We start from the raw sequence: 23,660 nt of genomic DNA on the forward strand, positions 1-23,660 counted from the left end.
CCCGATCCCTGTTCGCTCACATCACTTACTCTCTCACAGTGTGATTCCAAGCTGGGCTCATTCCACTTTGCCCACCAGCCGCCGGGAGAAGAAGCCAGCCGTCCCGGCCATGGATGCACCGGACACCGGACACCGGCCCGGCCCGGCCCGGCCAAGGATGCCCCGGACACCGGACACCGGCCGCCCAGTGGCAGCGGGTCCAGGGCAGGCAGGCCGCGGGCCGGCGGGTTGCTAGGCGACGGCGGGCGGTCGCGGGGTGATGATGCGGGAGAGGGCGGGCTGGCGGTTGGTTGTTGCCGGGCGACGGCGGGCGGGCTGGCGGGCGCGGGCTGATGACGGCGGGACGGGCCGGGCCGGGAGGAGAGGAGAGGAGCGGCCGCCATTACACAGAGCAACAACAACCAAAGATTATAGAGCAGAGCTGATCTTTGACAACAACCAGCTGTTTACATGTGAGTGGGGCTGTGGTTTCGTTTAGCACGGAAACAGGCTTTCCCTTCGGCCCAACACCGCCATTCAATCCACAATCAGTACCTGCCTTCTCTCCACATCCCTTGGTTCCTTTAGCCCTAACTCTCTCTCTTGTTCCGCACCCACCAGCGATCCCCGCACACTAACACTATCCTACACACACCAGGGACAATTTACATTTACACCAAAGCCAATTAACCTACAAACCTGCGCGTCTCCGGAGTGTGGGAGGAAACCGGAGCACCCGGAGAAAACCCACGGGGAGAACGTGCAAACTCCGTATAGACAGCACCCGTAGTCAGGATCGAACCCGGGTCTCTGGCGCTGTGAGGCAGCAACTCCACCGCTGCACCACCGTGCCGGACCTAAACATATTGTCAGGAGTGGGATTCGACCCCAAGCCCCCATATCAGCACCAGAATACCCGCCGTCAAACCAAACTAAACTAAACAAGACTTTTCCCTTACACATAGCACCAATGCTACTCGTGTGTCCACCTGGAGTGATAACCCTTCCGTTGCTTGAGGGTTTCCCCGTTGGACTTGGTCCCTCAATGTCCAGTAGTGGAAGAAACTGAGACTGTGATTCTCCCCCACATAGCCTTCGCGATGGCTGCACTAAGCTTCAGTGCGTGGCCTCAGCAGCACCTCACTGTGCTGGGAGACCATACCTTAACATTATTATCTTGTTCCTTAAGGTATTTGCAAGGAATAAATTAGCTGCTATGACTTGTTTGAACAGTGACCATGTTTAAGGATGTCCTGGAGTTTTGAAGGCATTGTGTGAATGCAGTGATTTTGTTCTCTTTCAGAGAATAGTCAACGCTTTAACTGATGTGAGGATGAGGCCCCAGCTCCTGACGTGGGATGTGAAGGGGACTCTGCTATGTGTGCGCCGGTCAGTTGGTGAGCTCTACTCCTCAGAGGCCAAGCTCCACGGACTCCAGCTGGAGGCCAGAGCTCTGGACAGATCATTCCAAGCTGCGTTACAAATGCAAGACAAGCAATTCCCCAACTATGGGCGAGGTCGGGGTCTGACTTCCCAGCAATGGTGGGTGGACGTGGTAAAAAAAACCTTCTGTTTCTGCGGAGTGAGCGATGAGCAGGTGCTGTCTCCACTGGCAGAGAAGCTTTACCACCAGTTCTGCAGCGCTGCCAACTGGGAAGTGTATGGTGACGTACAGGACACCCTGGATCACTGCAGGAAGATAGGCGTCAGCATGGCAGTGATTTCCAACTTTGATCGCCGCCTGGAGCAGATTTTAGCCAATTGTAACCTGCGGCAGTATTTCCAGTTTGTGATGACGTCAGAAGATGCCGGAATCGCCAAGCCAGATCAGCGGATCTTCCGTGCAGCCCTGAACCTCGCCCAGGTAGAGCCCAGACAGGTCATGCACATCGGAGATGACATCAGGATGGATTATCTGGCAGCCAGGGCTGTCGGAATGGAGAGCTACCTGATCTGCAGAGGACAAGAGGAGCTCTGTGATGCGAAGCGGCTGGTGCCCAGAGCCCACATCCTCAGCTCCTTGCACCAACTGTGTGACCTCATTAAATGAAGACATAATGGTGTGTGCCTGTCCTAGCATAGGGCGGCACTGTGGCGCTGTGGTAGAGTTGCTGCCTTACAGCGCCAGAGTCCTAGGTTCGATCCTGACTATGGGTTCTGTCTGTATGGAGTTTGTACTTTCTCCCCTTGACCGCGCGGGTTTTCTCCGGGAGCTCCGGTTTCCTCCCACACTCCAAAGACGTACAGATTTATAGATTAATTTGCTTCGCTAAAATTGTAAATTGCCCCCAGTTTGTGTAAGATAGTGTTAGTGTGTGGGGATCACTGGTCGGCCTGGACTCGGTGGGCTGAAGGGCTTGTTTCCTATCTCTTGTATCTCTAAATTAAACTCCAAGTACCCTCACCCTGACCATCAATTGCTGATGTTTAGAATTCTGATAGTTATTGAAACGTTCAGGTCGGATTTGCTTCCTGAGAGAATTATCAGTGTGAGCTGGTGTAAATTATAGTGTTGGGCAGAGGGATATGCCTTCAACCCCAGTAAATACTCCCTGAATGAACAAACAGTGGAAGAGATCTGCGCAATTCTGTGGGTTGATGCAAATAGATAACATTTATAAAAGAGAATCCAACAGATAACATTCTGCTGTGATTCTTTGGTGACATTTTAATCAGGAATGTTTTAATAATTATTTTTCGCATTTAATATGAAAAAAAATATTTTACACATTGCACTTTAGATCAGTATCTGCACAGTCTGTCTGAGATGTGGAGCAAATGTGAGCCACGTGTTCTTGCCTGGAAAGAATGGTTAGCTTGCAGTGAGTACACCATGCTGAACGGAGAGGCAATGGAAGAGTGCTAGCACAATATAAGTTGTTAATAAAGTGCATTCTTGCTCCACCTTATGACTGAACTATTTATTGCATTTTATATGTTGTTGAAATCTCAGTTTGTTGGTGAATTTGCTGATTAACTTGTACATGGTGGTGCTTTGGGAAGAATGTTGGCTCTGGTATGTAAATCCCACTGCTCTTCAGATTGTACTGGAGCAATGCTTTTGTTTCCCCTGGGCCAACGATACACTGGAGTTCACCACACCAACGTGCAAACTTAAGTTTGGAAGAAAATAACAAGATTAATTAAGAATAAACATAGGGCATTGAAATCTCTGAGAGAAAAATGCATTCGCCAGTGTCTTTCAGAGAAGAGAGTTGCTATTGTTAATTTGTCCTGCCTATACGTATGCAATAACATTCCTGCTCCAATATTGAAAGGCAGCAGCAACTCCTTAGCAAGGCATCTGGGGAGGCTCAATCAATGCTGGGCTTGTCATCGATACCCACTGGAGTGAATAATAGAATCTTTAACTCCTTACTATGCATTGTTTGCATGTTGGTGTGATGCACTGCAGTGTATTGTTAGCCCAAGGGAAACAAAAGCACTGCTCCAGTACTTACCAGAGCCAACATTCTTCCCAAAGCACTACCAGGTGCAGGCTAACCAGCAAAATCACCAACAAATTGAGATTTCGACAGCATATAAAATGCAATAAATAAATAGTTGAGTCATAAGGTGGAGCAAGAGTGCACTTTATTGCAGTTACATTGTGCTAGCACTCTTCCAAGCATTGATACCAAGTGGAACCTTTTTAAAGAGAGACAAATAAAGTAATGCAGCACGGAAACAGTCCCTTGGGCCCAACTTGCCCACACCGACCAGCATGACCCAGACACACTAGTCCCGCCTGCCCGCGTTTGGGCCATACCCCTCTAAACCTGTCCTATCCATGTATCTGTCTCAATGTTTCTTAAACGTTGGGATAGTCCTAGCCTCAACTCTGGCAGCTCGTTCCATACATGCACCACCCTTTGTGTGAAAATGTTACCCCTCCCTTTCCTATTAAATAGCATGAGATAAACTTCGCTAAATGCATGTTTCCACATATCCTCCCCTGCTCTACAGCACATGGAGGTGTATCAGGGCCAACAATAGTGGGAATATGCACTCTGGAGGAGAGCTTCAGTAAGTGTGTCGTCAACGCCCCTCATATGTTAACCCGATCATTCTCGTATACCTCTCCAACACCAGCACATCCCTCCTCAGATATTGGGTCCAAAACATTTCTCCAAATATGGTCTGACCAGTCCCCTATGAAGACTCAGCATTACATCCCTCCCTTTATATTCTAGTCCTCTTGAAATGAATATTCACGTTGCATTTGCCTTCCTTACCCTTTTGGGAATCCTGTACCAGCACTCCCAAGTCCCTTTGCACCTCCGATGCAGTATAGGACATTGATTTGTGTTCTTCCACTGCCCCGACATTCACAGTCTGTCAACATGACTGATGAACACATGAATATGTTTAAATGAGGTGAGAGGTCAGATGGCCCTGCATAAAGAATACACGTGCCATAGATGTTGTGTCCTACCCAGGCTACCCAGGTTTCCTCCCACTCCAAAGACATGCGGGTTTGTAAGTTAATTGCCCCTAGTGTGTATGATGTGAAACTGGGATAACATAGAGTCTGAAGAAGGGCCTCGACCCGAAACGTCACCCATTCCTTCTCTCTTGAGATGCTGCCTCACCCGCTGAGTTACTCCAGCATTTTGTGTGTACCATAACATAGAACTAGTTGGTTCTATGTTATGATTGGGGTGATCATTAGTCAGCGTGGACTCGGTGGGCCGTAGAGCCCGTATCCACTCTGTATCACTAAAATTTATTGCCACGTGTACCGAGGTCCAGTGAAAAGCTTTTATGTTGCGTGCTATCCAGTCAAGACAAGACTATGCATGATTACAATCAAACCGTCCACACTGCACAGATAAATAAAGGTTTAGAAGAGTGGAGCGATTGTAATGTTTGATCGCAGATCCACTTCTGGGACCAGCACGCAGTCGCCTGGCTTCAGCGCCACCTTCAGTGACGCTTTATTCCAACCTCTAATATTTCTTTTAAGCGTATTGTGTCATGCTGCTGCATGTAAAAAATGTATTGTTCTGGTTTCAGTACATATGACAATTAAACACTCTTGACTAATAAGTAACAATCCTGTGGAAATCACAGATTCTGCCGCATCACATTGTGACAATAGTCTGAACCATCGACTACAGTGAGTTCATGGTCTTCTACCTCCCTCTCAACCACTTGCATAATTCATAGAAGATAAATATTTCCCCACAATCTTATCTGCCTTGTCCACTATGCAGCTGCACCATTTTATCTACTGAGGTTTAGGCAGCTACTGCTATCAATTGCTCATCAGTAGCTACATATTTCATGATTCATGAAAGAGGCAAGGGGCAATTCTAGACAGAGACTGCTGAATAACTTCCCTCTGTGCCTCTCTCCGGCTCTTCCACATTGTGTCTTAGTGTCCTCGTATGGAAGAACTTGGCATTTTAACGTGTAGGTTCAGAGAATGCACTGGTCATTAAAGACGAGGTCACAATTGTGTTGAATGAAGATATATTCATATGTCAAAAGTACAAACATTAGTTTAAATATTTCTGCTGAACTATAAGAGGCTACAAAATAAATAATACATTCATCAGTAACTATCAGGGACCAGGCACGATACGGTTCCAGAGGTGCAGCCTGTGACCCTGTAATGGGCAAGGATGTTCATTCAGCTTAGAAAGTATGACAGCAATAATCCTTTCAGTCACCAGAACAATATGTTTGGAGCATATTTCTGAGCTCCGTGGTAATCAATAGGAGGCAGAGAGCATAAAATAATGGCACAAAGCGCCCGGGTAACTCAGCAGGTCAGGTGGCATCTCATCAGAGTGAAGAATGGTCTCGACCTGAAATGGTCACTAGGGATGCTGCCTGACCTGCTAATTTACTCCAGCACTTTGAGCCTTTTTGTGTATTGACCAGCATCTGCAGTTCTTTGTTTCTATAAAATGGCATGCCCTAGGCATCTAACTTTAATCCCTTTGAAATCAGAATTTAGAATTAACCAACCTTCCCACCACCATATTTCTTATGTCTTTCAATACAGCAGAACCGTATCTCACTGCCACTGGACTTGTTAACTCTGTATATCATCCCTCCATACCTCCCCCGCTCCAGCTTCCACAAGCCATTCCCATCCCCCCACCCCAAACACCTAGGCTTTAATACCTCTAGAATTCAGAAGTAAACATGTTTTAAAATATAGTTTAACCACTTCTATTAACTTTTCCCTTGGGTTGGGCATGGCATTACAATACCCGGAGAATGCAGTTCAAGCCAGAAGATTATCATCCAACACTTTCCAAATCCCCTTCAAGGTTCATAGAGTCACACAGCAAGGAAACAGGCTCTTTGGCCCATGCTGACCAAGATGCCCCATCTACACTAGTCCCACAGCATGGAAACAGGCCCTTTGGTCTGTGGTTGTGTGACACAGCTAGAAGGGGGAGAGAGGGAGAGACAGATACATGCAGAGAGAGATGAATGGAGCGACAAAGGGGCAGAGAGCAATGGAGGTGAGGGGGGCAATAGAAGATGGGCATCACATCACGACTGTCTACAATGGATCAGTATAGCAATCCCAGTGAATTAGGACATGTGTAGGAGCTGGGTCAAGCTACTGAGCTCTCTAGCCTCTTCCTCTCAGTATCACCTGGTCACTCACACTGCACATTGAACTAAGATCCTCCTAACTACGTGGCCTCAAAAGAGTCTGAAGGTTCTGAGTTCTAGATCAATGTGCTCATGTCTGAATATCAGACATTTCCTTTCACAAACTGCCAACACTGAAAGCTTCATGACAGCTCCAGCAACTAGGTTTGGATCACCAGTTACCAGGTGACAGTGGTAGTGTTGTGATTATCACTCTGAGCTCAACTTAGGGGGGAATCATCCAAAGTTTCTTTCATGGCACTGGTGCAGCGGGAGACCTGGGATTGATCCTGACTATAGGTGCTGTCTGTACGGTGTTTGTACGTTCTCCCTCTGACTGCATGGGTATTCTCCGGGTGCTCCAGTTTCCTCCCACACTCCAAAGACTAACAGGTTTGTGGGTTAATTCACTTTGGTAAAGTGTAAATTGCTCCTGGTGTGTAGGACAGTGCTTGTGTACGGGGGGGGGGGGGGGGTCTGGCTGACGAGTACTCGGTGGACTGAAGAGCCTATTTCCACGCTCCATCCCTGAAGTCTAAAGTTTGTTCTTCCATTCAAGAAGTGCCTGACAGTGAAATGGCCTGCCAACATTTACTCTCAAAGATCTCGTGTCAACATTTTACCATTGAGGTTAGATATGGTAATATTGTGGAATCTCATAAATGAGTCACTTCAAATAATAGTGAGTTAGTCATTTCTAAAAACATGAAAATGAAAATGTGGCAACATAAAAGTGGCTATGAAGTTACTGGAGTAAATTAAAAACCTACTGGTTCTTTAGAAAAGTAATTCCTTTCGAGCCTGGACTGGCCTGGCCTGTGTGGGTCTCCTGTCCCACCCATCACTTGTTTTAATTCAATCCCTGGAGTTCAATAAGGCTAAAAAAGTAGTAAACACTGCCCAGTCCATCATCGGCTCTGACCTTCCTTCCATCGAGGGGATTTATCACAGTCGCTGCCTCAAAAAGGCTGGCAGTATCATCAAAGACCCACACCATCCTGGCTACACACTGATCTCCCTGCTACCTTCAGGTAGAAGGTACAGGAGCCTGAAGACTGCAACAACCAGGTTCAGGAATAGCTACTTCCCCACAGCCATCAGGCTATTAAACCTGGCTCGGACAAAACTCTGATTATTAATAACCCATTTTCTGTTATTTGCACTTTATCAGTTTATTTATTCATGTGTGTATATATTTATATTATGGTATATGGACACACTTAACTGATTTGTAGTAAATGCCTACTATGTTCTGTGTGCTGAAGCAAAGCAAGAATTTCATTGTCCTATACAGGGACATGACAATAAACTCACTTGAACTTGAACTTGAACTTGAAATGCTGGAGTAACTCATCGGGTCAGGCAGCATCTCTGGAGAGAAGGAATGGGTGACGTTTGAAGAAGGGTCTCGACCTGAAATGTCACCCAATCCTCTCCAGAGATGCTGCCTGACCCACTGAGTGACTCCAGCTTTTTGTGTCTATCTTTGGTGTAAACCAGCATCTGCAGTTCCTTCATACACAGTTCAATAAGGCACCTCTCCAGCTTCTCCTCAAGAGAACCATGGGCCATGAGGAAATCCTAGGCTGGCCAAAGCACCAACTCCCAAGTATGAATTTTATTTACAATTACACTCACAAGGAAATAGTTTTTTTTTCTAAAGGCAAACAAGATCAGAAAACAACTGAAGCAAATCCCAGTTACCCAACTTTTCCTAAACGGTCAACATCTTATCCAAACTCTGACCCAGGAATGAAACATCAGTATGTTGATGACTCCGTTTGGGGGCAGTTGAACCCATTTTTGGCACAGATGTTGATGTCCAGTCTATACCACTGTAGTGTAGTCCTAGAATAGGGGTATTCCAGGGCCAAAATATTAGGTGAGAATTTGATCCTGCGATCCACAAACATGCTTCTAGATGATTGAGATACTTTCATCTACTACACCCAAGGCCGCGTGTATGGGATGGGTGAACTTTGTTCTGTAACTCTGTAGTATGGCACAGGTGTCAGGGTCATAGAAGAGGATTTCACCTCCATCGTAGTCTACAAGCACACCAATGGCTGTTGGACGCCTCAACAGATCCAGTCGCTTCACCTGCCCATCGTGGGCAACTGTGTATTCTTCATCGTACCGGGAGAAGACCCAGGAAGACGGGTTATATCCCAGCCGGCATTCATTGCCAGCACCTTTACGGGCAAGGCAGTCGGATGCCAGCCCTACTTTGTAGGCACAGCTCCTCTCCACATCCACCCTCCAGGTGTGGAGTCCACTTTGGAAAGACTCCAGTCCCAGAGCATTGGGCCAGTGGTCGAAGCGTTCAGGACCGTCTGGGTACAAATGCACCCTCTTGCTTGCATAGGTCAATCGCTTTTTATTTTCGGATAATACCAAGGATGGGTGCAACGTTTTCTCATCAACGTGAACATCTTCGGCACCTGAAACGGGGGATTCTGTTTTACTTCAATTACATTTACTTATTTGTTAACAATTGTACACACTGTATTCCCCAAAGCCTTGAGTATGTGTTTATGCATCTTTGTGTGACTTCTCCACTCTTATATTCCATGCATCAGCTGGTAAAGCAAAGTATCACATTTGTCCTGTTACCTGCAATATTCACATGGAGAGGAGGGGAGACAGGTAGATAGCACAGAGGGGTTAAATACACATTGACCAGCTGACCATCCATGATACTATGACAACAAGGTTCCTCTCTTCCTTTGTAATTCACAGTCACTACTTATCCAATATCATTGATACTATCAAATTAATGTAAAACTCCACTGTTCTTCAGGAAAATAACTCTGATATCCCTATTTTGTTTGGGCTACTAGATGCCTGGAGACCACATCATAACAATGACCTCTCCTCTGAATGAGAATGATCCCAGGAATAAGTGGGTTAACATATGATGAGCGTTTCACAGCACTGGGCCTGCACGCGCTGGAGTTTAGAAAGATGAGGGAGGACCTCATTGAAACTTACCAAATAGTGAAAGGCCTGGATAGAGTGGATGTGGAGAGGATGTTTCCACTAGTGGGAGAATCTAGGCCCAGAGGTCACAGCCTCAGAATAAAAGGATATTCCTTTAGGAAGGAGATGAGGAGGAATTTATTTAGTCAGAGGGTGGTGAATCTATGGAATTCATTGCCACAGAAGGCAGTGGAGGCCATCATGGGATATGTTTAAGGCAGAGATAGATTCTCAATTAGTAAGTGTCGGGGGTTATGGGGAGAAGGCAGGAGAATGGGGTTAAAAGGGAAAGATAGATCATCCATGATTGAATGGCTTTAGATGATGGGCCAAATGGCCTAATTCTGCTCCTATCACTTATGAACTCATGAACTAGTCCATGAGCCGCTCAGCTAACATTGAGACAGCTGACTTCTATTCCACATTACCAGTTTATTACTGTGGATGGAGATACCATTACTGACCTGCCATGCAGAGCATGGTCGCAGATGCCCACAGGCTACTGAGGAGATTACTGCGACCACAGGCAAGGTTGAAGTTCAGCTTGTTCGAGTCCTTAGGTTCCAGGATCCCTTCTGCTTCCTCTGCTCTGGAAAAAAGAAGAAGCACATTTAGAACAAGAGAAACAGAAAGAGATACTTGCATAATCTAGTAGACAGACACAAAACGCTGGAGTAACTCAGCGGGTCAGACAGAATAGACGTTTCGGGTTGAGATCCTTCTGCAGACTTCAGCATTATCGAGCACCTTACGTAACCTTACGGACATTCCAAAGAGCTCCACATCCAGTGGGAAGGTTTGGAGTGTAGGTGGTGATGTAATGGAGGCTACAAGATAGCCAACATACAGTATGGTCTCAGAAATGTGATGTGAACCAGATTACCCCTATAACTGAGCAAAATACAAAGTGCTGGAGGAACTCAGCAGGTCAGTTAGCATCTGTGGAGGGAAATGGACAGATGACTTTTCAGCGAGTATTATTTTGCCAGCTTTTCAAGGTCTTGCAGCTTATTCCTATCCTGAGTGCATGCTACTCTTCCAATCTCTGGAATATCCACAAACTTGGACATTTTTTCACAGATAGCAAATTATTAGTGTATATTAACAAAACCCAAGGAGTCCCACACTGTCCCCTAGAGAACACTACTCTAACCATTCTCCAATATGAGGTTTATTTTATTAGTTTTAGAGATAGAGGTGGAAACAGGCCCTTCGGCCCACCTAGTCCATGCCGACCAACGATCCCTGTACATTATCACTATACTACACACATTAGGTACAATTTACAATTTTACCCAAGCCAATTAACCGACAAACTTTGGAATATGGGAGGAAGTTCAAGTTCAAGTTCAAAGTTCAAGTGAGTTTATTGTCATGTGTCCCTGTATAGGACAATGAAATTCTTGCTTTGCTTAAGCACACAGAAAATAGTAGGCATTTACTACAAAACAGATCAGTGTGTCCATATAACATGATATAAAAATATACACACATGAATAAATAAACTGATAGTGCAAATAACAGAAAGTGGTTGGTAATAATCAGAGTTTTGTCCGAGCCAGGTTTAATAGCCTGATGGCTGAGGGGAAGTAACTATTCCTGAACCTGGTTGTTGCAGTCTTCAGGCTCCTGTACCTTCTACCTGAAGGTAGCAGGGAGATGAGTGTGTGGCCAGGATGGTGTGGGTCTTTGATGATACTGCCAGCCTTTTTGAGGCAGCGACTGCGATAAATCCCCTCGATGGAAGGAAGGTCAGAGCCGATGATGGACTGGGCAGTGTTTACTACTTTTTGTAGTCTTTTCCTCTCCAGGGCGCTCAAATTGCCAAACCAAGCCACGATGCAACCGGTCAGCATGCTCTCTACTGTGCACCTGTAGAAGTTAGAGAGAGTCTTCCTTGACAAACCGACTCTCTGTAATCTTCTCAGGAAGTAGAGGCACTGATGAGCTTTCTTGATAATTGCATTAGTGTTCTCGGACCAGGAAAGATCTTCAGGGATGTGCACGCCCAGGAATTTGAAGCTCTTGACCCTTTCAACCATCGACCCGTTGATATAAATGGGGCTGTGGGTCCCCCTCCTACTCCTTCCAAAGTCCACAATCAGTTCCTTGGTTTTGCTGGTGTTGAGGGCCGGGTTATTGCGCTGGCACCATATGGACAGTTGCTCGATCTCTCTTCTATACTCTGGATCCTGGAGAAAACCCACACAGGTCACGGAGAGAACGTACAAACTCCGTACACACAGCCTTCCAGAAGTCCATGTAGCGAACACCCACTGCAATCCCTTCATCAACTTCTTTGTGACTTGATCAACATTCGTTCATCCAGTTTAATCAAACATAATTTGATAAAAGCTCTCCTTTATCAACTCAAACTTCATCTCGATGAAGGGATTGCAGTGTGTGTTGTCTACATGGACCTGGAAGTTATTTGACAAATCCCACACAAAAGATTGGGCAGCAAAAGTCTCACCACGTGGATAGAAAATGGGATTCAAGGCAAGAGCAAACGGAATGTCGTCTGTCAGATTCAAGAGTGGTTACAATGGTGAGTTACTTCAACTTCATTAAAGGGCTGTGGGTGATGTTGAACAGTAAGAATATTATGACCTTGAGAAGTTGTTGTCATCCGGCTTGTGAAGACTGGAGTCTCTCCACAGATACCGCTGGACTAGCTGAGTTCTTCCACTCTTTCTGTTTTGGTTTCTTTCACAATGTATCTGTGCCACCTATTGGACAGGACCGATGTGGGAGATTGGTTGCGTTATCAGGGGCTGACAGCGTTGGCCAGTATTCGTGCTCAGACAGGGCGCAGCGCTAAACGCAAGTGAAGACCAAGCACGGAATAACTCAAGAGATCAGAAAGGTTCGGCACTATCAAATGCCCAGAAACATTCAGATAGTGTTGTTAGTGTGGGTGGCACAGCGGTAGAGTTGCTGCCTCACTGCGCCAGAGACACCGGTTCCATCCTGACTACGGGGCTGTCTGTACGGTGTTTGTACGTTCTCCCAGTGACCAGGTGGGTTTTCTCCGGGTGCTCCGGTTATCCCCACACTCCAAAGACGTACAGGTTTGTAGGTTAATTGGCTTTAGTAAAATTGTAAAATTATCCCTAATGTGTGTGTGTGGAATAGTAGAATGGGTGAATGCTGGTCGGCACGGACTTGGTGGGCTGAAGGGCCTGTTTCCTTGCTGTATCGCTAATGTCTCTAGGCTCTACGCAACAATTTTGACTGAACAGCACTACTTGAGAGCTTGGGCAAGGCACGGTTTTACCACACATTCAGCACAAGCACAACTACAGTCTCAAAGACATTCAGAAATTGCACGGGGATTGCTCGCGGGGTGAGTTGAGTTGGTTGTAATCGGCTGGACGTACTTTTCAAGTATTTCCTTCTGTTGTTCCTGCAGGAAAAGAAAGTGAGTTCAGTTCATTTTGAAAGGGGGACAAATCCTAAACTGACAGAGCAGGCATGGAAAACCTTGACCCACCATAAGTGCAACATCGTCCATTTTGGTCAGCATGTCCACCAGGTACTTTTTAATGTCCGTCAGCTTGTGGTGCGCCTCCGCCCAGTAGGTTTTTTGTGTTAGGACGCTCTGTTGGACTCGCTCCTCCTCATCATGGATAACATCCAGCAGTTGCTGCTCCTCATTCTCACACACCTCGCGGATGAAGTTCACACGATGGATGATCAGCTCCCTGGACTCGCTCGCCTTTGCCTGCCAGCGGGAAGGGGAGTGAGACTGTTAGCGAGGACGAGCTGCCGGCTTTCCTATCCAGAGTAGAAAGAGGCCACTTGAATAGTGAAAGGCCTGGATATGAGGTGTGGAGAGGATGTTTCCACTAGTGGGAGAGTCTAGGACCAGAGGGCACAGCCTCAGCATAAAAGGACGTTCCTTTATGGAGGAGAGGAGGAGGGATTTCTTTATTAAGAGGTGGTGAATCTGTGGAATTCATTTTCACAGAAGGCCGTGGAGGCCTCAATGGATATTTTTAAGGCAGAGATAGATAGATTCTTGATTAGTTTGGGTGTCAGGGGTTATGGGGAGAAGGCAGGAGAATGGGGTTGAGGGGAAGAGATAGATCAGCCATGATTGAATGGGGAGTAGACTTGTTGGGCCAAATGGCCTAATTCTGCTCCTATCACTTATGAACCTATTGCAGCAACTTCCAATTCTTCATCAAAGCCTTTTGCTAATGTCCCACTGCAGCACTTACACACAAGACTGAAGCAACCAGCTTTGTAAGATGGCATAGGGCAGGTGAATTAAGTGACATGAACAGAAAGGATGAGGTTTGCAAAATCTATTTGTTTTAGGAAGCGTCGCCACAGAGAAACTAACGGCAGTCATTGCAATCCACAAGAACAAAGAAGCAGGCAACCTCAAGTAACCCCTGCCTGCACCCCCTCTCTCTCCACCCCTCCCCCACCCAAGTCGTTGTTCCAGCTTCACAGTTGTCTTGTTGAGTTTCATTGTCTGTAACTTGTTCTCACCTGCACACAGCTAACAATGGCCCGTTTCATTGATCATCATTACTTTTTTGCATATCTTTCATTCATTTGTTCTATATCTCTACATCATCGTCTATATCTTTCGTTTCCCTCTCCCGTAACTCTCAGTCTGAAGAAGGGTCTCGACCCTAAACGTCACCTACTCCTTTTCTCCAGAGATGCTGCCTGACCCGCTGAGTTACTCCAGCTTTTTGTGTCTATCTTAAGAAAAATGGGGGCAATTTAAAACTCATTGTCCTGTAAGGGAACTCAGAGGAGCAGGTGCCTACTAGCTTTATCTTCTATCTGCTGAAGGAATTCTGTTAAATAATGATCCTGGCATTGAATGTGATCTCACGGTTCTCCTGCCCACGGAGCTAGGTTAACATTAGCCCCACAGCAGGGGAAGACAACCTCACCATTCTGCCTGGGCAGTGGCTTCCAAACAGTGAGTTTAGAGGTACATCACTGAAACAGTCCCTTGGGCCCATCGAGTCAATGCTGACCAACGATCCCAGCACATTAAAACCATCCTACACACACTAGGGACAATTTACATTTACACCAAGCCAATTAGCCGACAAACCTGTACGTCTTCGGAGTGTGGGAGGAAACGAGATAAAGCCCATGCTGTTACGGGGAGAACGTACAAACTCCGTATATATAACACCCGTAGTCAGGATCGAACCCAGGTCTCTGGCGCTGTGAGGCAGCAACTCTACCGCTGCCCCACCAACTATCCACCAGCTCCCATTCCTCCTGCTGTTCCACCAATACCACCCATCACAGATGATCCATGAAAATCCCCTTAAAAGGTGCAGAATAATTGTGTTTTGGCTCCTGCAAATAACACCCTCGGCACAAGGAAGAATTTTGCCCACTTCAAGTGCTAAGGTTTTGTTGACCAAATGCACTTACCTTAACGTTGTGGTCTTTACTGTTCAGAGTATCTGCCTCGAACCTGGTCACTGAAGCTATCCTCAGCTGCAGCTTCTCACAGACGTCAACCAGTTTATTCTGTGGGGAATAAGGGGGGGGGGGGGGCAGTGGGAGGGGGGGGAATAGTGGGGGGGGGGGGAGAATAGGTTGATGCAAAAAAAAGAAAATAAACATTATTCATCTAGTTATAGAGTGATACAGTGTAGAAACAGGCCCTTTGGCCCAACTTGCCCACACCGGCCAACATGTCCCATCTACACTAGTCCCACCTGCCTGCGTTTGGCCCATATCCCTCCAAACATGTCCAATCCATGTAACTGTCTGACTGTTTCTTAAACGTTGTGATAGTCATTGCCTCAACTACCTCCTCTGGCAGCTCGTTCCATACACCCGCCACCCGTTGTGTGAAAAAGTTACCCCTCAGATTCCTATTAAATGTTTTCCCCCCCCCACCTCGCCCAGTCACACTCTGTCCTCCCTCTTCCCTTTTCCAGCTTTCCAGTCTCAAACCGAAACGTCACCTATCCATGTTCTCCGCAGATGCTGCCTGACCCGCTGAGTTACTCCAGCACTCTGTGAAACGTCACCTATCCATGTTCTCCACAGATGCTGCCTGACCTGCTGAGTTACTCCAGCACTCAATGTTGTTTCAAGTATCTAGTGCCTTGTATGTATGTCCATGTATGGATGCTAGGAGGCACTGAAGGAAAATCAGAATGGTATTGAGCCTTGGTGAACTCAACTCCCAGAACTAAGTTAAATGTAAGCAATACAAAGAGAGAAAGGATGATTAAGTGTTTTATATACAACCAAGTTCCTCCTTGATGTTTATTTATATTCGATATCAAGTAGATATTTTGTATATAAATATGTTTACTGTTCAAGAAGGCAGATTTTGATTTTGACCAACAGATTAAGAAGGAAAATTGTTAATTGATACAATGTTTTATATCTCTGTTCATTTTTATTTCCACTGAAGTCAATGAAGAAATGAAGAAATACAAATGGGCAACACATCCTTGGTCAGCTGCTAACACCATGGGACCATCTTACTTTGTTCCAGTGTTCTTGTAAACAGAACAATAACTACATTTCTAAGTCACCATTGGTTGAGAAACATATAACCCATCTATCTATCCATATATTACTAAAACTCTCATCTTGACCACTTCCTGTCTGCGTTGTAATTACATTTCCGCAAAAACGATCCCCCTATAGCGCTACGATTTTTCGCCACCTTACTCGCCATTCTCCTCTGCTGCAAGTCAAATAAGTTTTGTTTCGATCCGTGAAATAGTACAAAAGTTATGAAGGTTTTGAAGGTTCCCCCTCCCCCACCACCCCTCCCCCACAGCCCCCTTCCCCCACACACACAACCTCCCCCACCCTCCCTCCCCCACATCCCTCCTCCCCCACACACCCCCACTTAGTCTAGTAACTACATCAATCCTGGTCTCTCTTTGCCTTTAGATACAGTGCAGAAACAGGCCCTTTGGCCCACCCAGTCCACGCCAACCCCGTAAACTGGTACTATCCTACACATGAGGACTAATTTACAATTTTACCGAGGCCAATTAACCTACAAACCTGAACATCTTTGGAGTGTGGGAGGAACTGGAGCACTCGGAGAAAACCCACGCGGTCACAGGGAGAATGTACAAGTTCCGTACAGACAGCACCCGTAGTCAGGATCGAACCCAGGTTCCACTTTTCTAAGTAGTTTTAAAGCCAGCAGGAAATAACGAATCAAGTCCAGAAAAGAAAAAGCTAATTTTTTTGGAGAAAGCCTGATAATGATCAGGAACTCCAAAGATAGACACAAAGTGTTGGAGTAACTCAGCGAGACAGGCAGCATCTCTGGAGAAACATTGGCTGATGTTTTGGGTCGAGAGTCAGGGGAGAAGAAGACACAGAGATAACTTCAGTCTGCAGAAGGTTCTTGACCTGAAACGTCACTCATCCCTTCTCTTCAGAGATGCTGCCTGGTCCCGCTGAGTTACTCCAGCATTTTGTGTCTATCTTCGGTGTAAACCAGCATCTGCAGTTCCTTCTTATACAATGACCAGGAACACAATGGGTGCTGGAAATGCAAATAAAACTCTGTCCTTCGGGTTATCTGTGGATGGGAGAGGGACCGGTAAGAGTATTCTGTTCACTAAATATGGACATAAAGTTGCAGAGTAACTCAGCAGGTCAGGCAGCATCTGTGGAGAACATGGATAGGTGACGTTTCACAAAGTGCTGGAGTAACTCAGCGGGTCAGGCAGCACCTGTGGAGAACATGGATAGGTGACATTTCACAGAGTGCTGGAGTAACTCAGCGGGTCAGGCAGCATCTGTGGAGAACATGGATAGGTGACGTTTCTTTCTCGGCCCATTGCCTGATGGAACTGTTCTGCAAGCTCCTGCACTCCTGTTCCACCTAGACTCTGCACCGGCACACAGGAATATGGATAACAATGTCAACATGATAATGATACAAATGGTGGCTTTGTTTAAACCCGACTACACTTCCACACTGTGACCTGCCGCATGTGACTTGTGTTATCTGAATATTCTGCACATAGTTTACAACCGCAGATTCCAAAGTCACCCGCTCCAATCAAATCATGTAACCGTGGCAACTGGTCTGTAACTAAAGCTCCTTAGTGCACACGGTTTCGTTACACCCTCGTGCCTTATCCATAACTAATTGTATTTGAATTATAGAGTATAATTGTGCAATTTACAGATTTCCTCTCAATTACGGGTTAGCAGTTGACCAGACACAGTCACACCTACTGACTTGTGGCGGTGAGCCAAGCACTGCGGCCGATCTCCGCAGAGGCACAGATGTGGCACTGGCCGTGGCAAAGCGATGGCGGAACGTGGTCTAACACACGAACGAACAAAGACACACGCACAGTTGAGGCACTGGTTTAGTTTAGCTTTAGAGATACAGCGTGGAAACAGGCCCTTCGGCCCACCGAGTCCGCGCCGACCAGCGACCCCATACATTAACACCAGCATACGTATCCTAGGAACAATTTACATTTTACCAAGCCAATTAGCTTACAAACTTGTACGTCTTGGGAGTGTGGGAAGAAACCGGAGCACCCGGGGAAAACCCACGCAGGTCAAGGGGAGAACGTGCAAACTCTGTACAGACAACACCCGTAGTCAGGATCTAACCCGGGTCTCTGGCGCTGTAAGGCAGCAACTCTACCGCTGCGCCACCCTTCTGCAAACCTATTCGGCCACCAAGGCATTGCAAGACGTTCTCAATGTTTGTCTCAGTGGCTCACTGTGTGGTCTGATAACCCACAGAGACACCACGTAGGAGGGACAAGAGCTTCCATATTTGCCTGCACTGTAACTCTGTGTGAGGATGGGTGATAATGGGGCAACGAACATTGAGCGTATCTGCTAATTATGAATGTATAGGAAAGAACTGCAGATGCTGGTTTAAATCGAAGGTAGACACAAAATACTGGAGTAACTCAGTGGGTCAGGCAACATCTCTGGAGAGAAGGAATGGGCGACGTTTCGGGTCGAGACCCTTCTTCAGACAGATGTCAGGGGAGTGAGCGGGACAAAGATAGAATGTAGTCGGAGACAGAACTGGGAAAGGGGAGGGGATAGAGAGGGAGAGCAAGGGCTATCTGAAGTTAGCGATGTCAATGTTCATACTGCTGGGGTGTAAGCTGCCCAAGTGAAATATGAGGTGCTGTTCCTCCAATTTGCGCTGGGTCCCACTCTGATAATGGAGGAGGCCCAGGACAGAAAGGTCAGTGTGGGAATGGGAGGGGGAGTTGAAGTTGAAGAGTTAATGATGAAGATTGAAGGACTGAAATAGAAACAATGTCAAGAGCAGCTGCAGAGTGAATTAGAATCAAATTAAGTACAGACTGAGAAATTAAGCAAGAAGGAAGCAAGGACAGATAGAGAACAAAGATCTCCATGTTTAAAACTGTGTTGGAGCAGTTCACTACCAGTTGGAATGGAGGTTCCATGGTTTATAAATGTGTGTTTAGTTCAGTTGGAGAGGGTGATCTGCATTGCTGGGGCAGATATCTTGGTATTAAAAGGACACAAACGTTAGTGGATACCTGCCACAACTTCTTGGTAATTAATACACAGAAAAGCAGAAACAAATTCACTCATGGGGAGGGTGTTCTGACGTGTGTAACTGTGGAACAGAGCAATATGTCCTGTAGCTTCTGCCCATTCATTATCCTTGCAACACATATTCTGACTCTGCTCCCTAGCTCTTCATTCTACCTTTTGTACTTTGTTTGGCTTGATGTAGTTCAGTTTAGTTTATTGTCACGTGGACCGAGGTACAGTCAAAATCTTTTGTTGTGTGCTAACCAGACAAAAATGCTGGAGAAACGCAGCGGGTGAGGCAGCATCAATGGAGCGAAGGAAATAGGCAACGTTTCGGGTCGAAACCCTTCTTCAGACTGATGTGAGGGTGGGGGGGGGGGGGGGGGGGGGGGGAGAAGAAGAAAGGAAGAGGTGGAGCCAGTGGGCTGAGGGAGAGCTGAGAAGGGGAGGAGAAAGTAAGGACTACCTGAAATTAGAGAAGTCAATGTTTATACCGCTGGGGTGTAAACTGCCCAAGCGAAATATGAGGTGCTGCTCCTCCAATTTACGCTGGTCCTCCAGCATTTTTGTCTACCTTCGATTTTCCAGCATCTGCAGTTCCTTCTTAAACAGCAGAAAGACAATACATGATTACAATCGAACCGTCCACAGTGTATAGTTACATGATAAGGGAATGACGTTTAGTGCAAGGTAAAGCCAGTCCGATCAAAGAGAGTCCGAGGGTCACCAATGAGGTAGATAGTAGTTCAGGACTGTTCTCTAGATGTGGTAGGATGATTCAGTTGCCTGATAACAGCTGGGAAGAAACTGTCCCTGAATCTGGAGGTGTGCGATTTCACACTTCTGTACCTTTTGCCCGATGGGAGAGGGGGGAAGAGGGAATGGCCTGCGTGCAACATCTGGTACAGATAACCCTTATTAGAACTGGCCACGGGGGGGATGTCCATTATTGCTGATTGTCCGCTATAACCAAGTAAGGAGAGAGGGGGGTAAATAAAAGCAGCCAATAAACATACACTAAACAAGACACACAATAAATGGGGACGATAAACACAGACAGACAAGATTCGCCCCTATCACCTTGCGGTCACAACATGTTACAACAAACTCAGTCATTTGTTCCCGATACCCCAGATGCCTCGGTTGCTACAGATTTTATCCACAATAACCAAAATCCGTTATAATGAAGTCCGTAATAACCAGGGTACACCATATTATCTGAAAATAGACACAAAAAGCTGGAGTAACTCAGCGGGTCAGGCAGCATCTCTGGACAAATGGAATGGGTGACGTTTCAGGTCGAGACCCATCATCAAACTGATTTAACAAACTTATCTGATTTGTTTTGACAGCCTGCAAATTAACCCTTTTCTCTGTATGTGGGTATATGTGACTATAATACATCAAACCTAAACCAGGTATTGCCAACTGATTAAGGACAATTACAACATTCATTTCACAGTTCTACTGGAAGCAAATTCCAACTTTAATTATTTATATAAGTAGTTGTTAGAAAACTTCCCCTTTTTATTGTGCTCAGGAAGAACTAATACAAGTTACATAGAGGCCATAATTTAAATAATTGGAGACTTTAATCTGGAAATAGTCTGGGCAAACCACTATTCAGATCCACCCTATGTTATAAGAAGGAACCGCAGATGCTGGTTCTTTCCAAAGACAGACACAAGGTGCTGGAGTAAATCAACAGGTCAGGCAGCATCACTGGAGAAACATAGAAACATAGAAAATAGGTGCAGGAGTAGAGGCCATTCGGCCCTTCGAGCCTGCACCGCCATTCAATATGATCATGACTGATCATCCAACTCAGTATCCTGTACCTGCCTTCTCTCCATACCCCCTGATCCCTTTAGTCACAAGGGCCACATCTAACTCCCTCTTAAATATAGCCAATGAACTGGCCTCAACTACCTTCTGTGGCAGAGAATTCCAGAGATTCACCGAGAACATGCACAGATAACATTTCGGGTTGGAACCTTTCTTCAGACTGATTATATATTATTTCATTTGTAATATTCAGGAGGCAATTTAAGGATTTGGATTGTTCACAACTATAATAGGATGAAGCCAGGAGTCACTGGGAGATTGGGAAACTTCATAAAAGATCCAACAGTAAATAAGCAATGACTAACATTTAAAGAATTAATGGACAGTTGGCTTGTTATAAATGTAAATTGTTCCTAGTGTCTTTAGGAGATAATGTTAATGTGCGGGGATCGCTGGTCCGCATGGACTCGGTGGGCCGAATGGCCTGTTTCCACGCTGTAACTATAAACTAAACTAAAGTTTACGACAAACATGTAATACTTTAAGTGTGCAGAAAGGAACTGCAGATGCTGGTTTAAACAGAAGATAGACACAAAATGCTGGAGTAACTCAGCGGGTCAGGCAGCTTCACTGGAGAGAAGGAATGGGTGACTTTTCGGGTCGAGACCCTTCTTCAGTATTACTTTGAGGCACACAAGCTCAGAGGGAGTTGTCTAGCTGTTGTCATGAACAGGTTAAAGCTAGGTGTTCAGTTGGAGGGAAATGGCACAAGGGCTGAGGATTGAGATTATTTCAGAATTCAGCCAAGGGGGAGCAAGTATTGATAAGGAAAAGGGAAGGTAGATTACAAGAGTAACTGGTCATGAAACATAAAAAGGGATGTGAAACCTTCGACAGTTCGCTGGGGGGAGGGGACGGAGCTGAAGAATGGCAGTGTTTACCAGCGTGACCTGATTTAGGTTCTACAAGGACCAAAAGCACTGATGATTCCCAAAGCAACTCGTGTCGATCCATGAGTCACGTTTCACAACTGAGGTTGAACACACAGTGTACATTTTTAACCTTTCTCCTGAGAACAGGTTCATGCAGTTGCAGTTTCCAAAAATAGGCTGAGATGCCCGTGCACTGCCTTCAGACCTCTGCCTGAATGCCTGCACACTCTTCTCTTGATGCCCCCACTTCCCCTGGTACTCTCTATATTTCAAAGCAACATTAGCAAATTTGCAGATGACACAAAGCTGGGTGGCAGTGTGAACTGTGAGGAAGATGCTATGAGAATGCAGGGTGACTTGGACAGGTTGGGGGAGTGGGCAGGTGCATGGCAGATGCAGTTTAATGTGAATAAATGTGAGGTTATCTACTTTGGTAGCAAAAACAGGAAGGCAGATTACTATCTAAATGGCATCAAGTTGGGAAAAGAGGAAGTACAACGGGATCTGGGGGTCCTTGTTCAGTCTATGAAAGTAAGCATGTAGGTACAGCAGGCAGTGAAGAAAGCGAATGGCATGTTGGCCTTTATAACAAGAGGAGTCGAGTATAGGAGCAAAGAGGTCCTTCTGCAGTTGTACAGAGCCCTAGTGAGACCACACCTGGAGTATTGCGTGTAGTTTTGGTCCCCTAATATGAGGCAGGACATTCTTGCTATTCAGGGAGTGCAGCATAGGTTCACAAGGTTAATTCCCGGGATGGCGGGACTGTCATATGCTGAGAGAATGGAGCGGCTGGGCTTGTACACTCTGGAGTTTAGAAGGATGAGAGGAGATCTTATTGAAACATATAAGATTGTTAAGGGTTTGGACACGCTAGAGGCAGGAAACACGTTCCCGATGTTGGGGGAGTCCAGAACCATGGGCCACAGTTTAAGAATAAGGAGTAAGCCATTTAGAACGGAGACGAGGAAACACATTTTCTCACAGAGTGTGGTGAGTCTGTGGATTTCTCTGCCTCAGATGGCGGTGGAGGCCGGTTCTCTGGATACTTTCAAGAGAGAGCTAGATAAGGCTCTTAAAGATAGCGGAGTCAGGGGATATGGGGAGAAGGCAGGAACGGGGTACTGATTGTGGATGATCAGCCATGATCACATTGAAGAAGGGCCGAATGGCCTACTCCTACACCTATTGTCCATTTTCCATATTCCCCTGTATCCGATGCCCTGAACTTTCCGTGACCCCATTCCCCTTGTACATTGCTCCCTGTACCCAATGTACCTGGCCCCGATACCTGAACCCTAATCCAGCTGCACCCCATTCAGCCCGTACCCGCTGCCTCTGCCCCCATTATCCTGGTACCCCTCACCTGTACCCGGGGGGGGGGGGGTGGTGGTCTTGGTACCTGTTGTGTGTAACAGTGTCATTGTACCTGCTACCTGTCCCACACTCATACCTGCTACCTGTCCCACAGTCATACCTGCTACCTGTACTACACTGTGGCTGTCCCCAACTCTCTGCACCTGTTGCCCTGCCCTCTCTGTCCCCACACCTGTCCCCTCCCCTCACACTCACCCTCATGCGCTCCGCCGCCTGCCCGGTGCCGGTGCCGGTGCCGAGCTGTTCGCTGCCGGCCGGGGCTCCGTGGACGGGACAGGCGCCGCTCGCTGCGGCATCGCGATCCCCATCCTCGGCTCCAGCGGCCGGGCAGGCGGGGGCAGCGGGTCCGGGCTCGGACATGGGGGCAAAGAGAGGGAGACGGAGAGAGGGAGAGAGAAGGAGAGGGGGAGGGAGAGGGAGGAGCGGCCGGTAACAGGTGAACGCGGAAACTACAGAGGTGAGTGGGTGGGG

General features: G+C 46.6%; 2 protein-coding genes across 2 annotated transcripts; one reads left to right on the plus strand and one right to left on the minus strand.

Moving 5' to 3' along the window:
• Positions 1–338: 338 nt before the first annotated feature.
• Positions 339–5,032, plus strand: hdhd3 (haloacid dehalogenase like hydrolase domain containing 3). Its single transcript, XM_033049378.1, has 3 exons — positions 339–400; positions 432–452; positions 1,283–5,032. Exon 3 carries the CDS (start codon positions 1,313–1,315, stop codon positions 2,027–2,029), a length of 717 nt encoding a protein of 238 aa, XP_032905269.1. The 5' UTR covers positions 339–400; positions 432–452; positions 1,283–1,312; the 3' UTR covers positions 2,030–5,032.
• Positions 5,033–8,046: 3,014 nt separating this feature from the next.
• bspry (B-box and SPRY domain containing) lies at positions 8,047–23,660 on the minus strand. Its single transcript, XM_033049377.1, has 7 exons — positions 23,600–23,660; positions 23,385–23,563; positions 14,992–15,090; positions 13,070–13,300; positions 12,957–12,982; positions 10,041–10,165; positions 8,047–9,038 (listed from the first exon to the last, which is right to left on the minus strand). The coding sequence occupies exons 2-7, from the start codon at positions 23,547–23,549 to the stop codon at positions 8,515–8,517; spliced, it is 1,170 nt and encodes a 389-aa protein (XP_032905268.1). The 5' UTR covers positions 23,550–23,563; positions 23,600–23,660; the 3' UTR covers positions 8,047–8,514.

Source organism: Amblyraja radiata, chromosome 32, assembly GCF_010909765.2.
Source record: "Amblyraja radiata isolate CabotCenter1 chromosome 32, sAmbRad1.1.pri, whole genome shotgun sequence".
NCBI lineage: Eukaryota > Metazoa > Chordata > Chondrichthyes > Rajiformes > Rajidae > Amblyraja > Amblyraja radiata.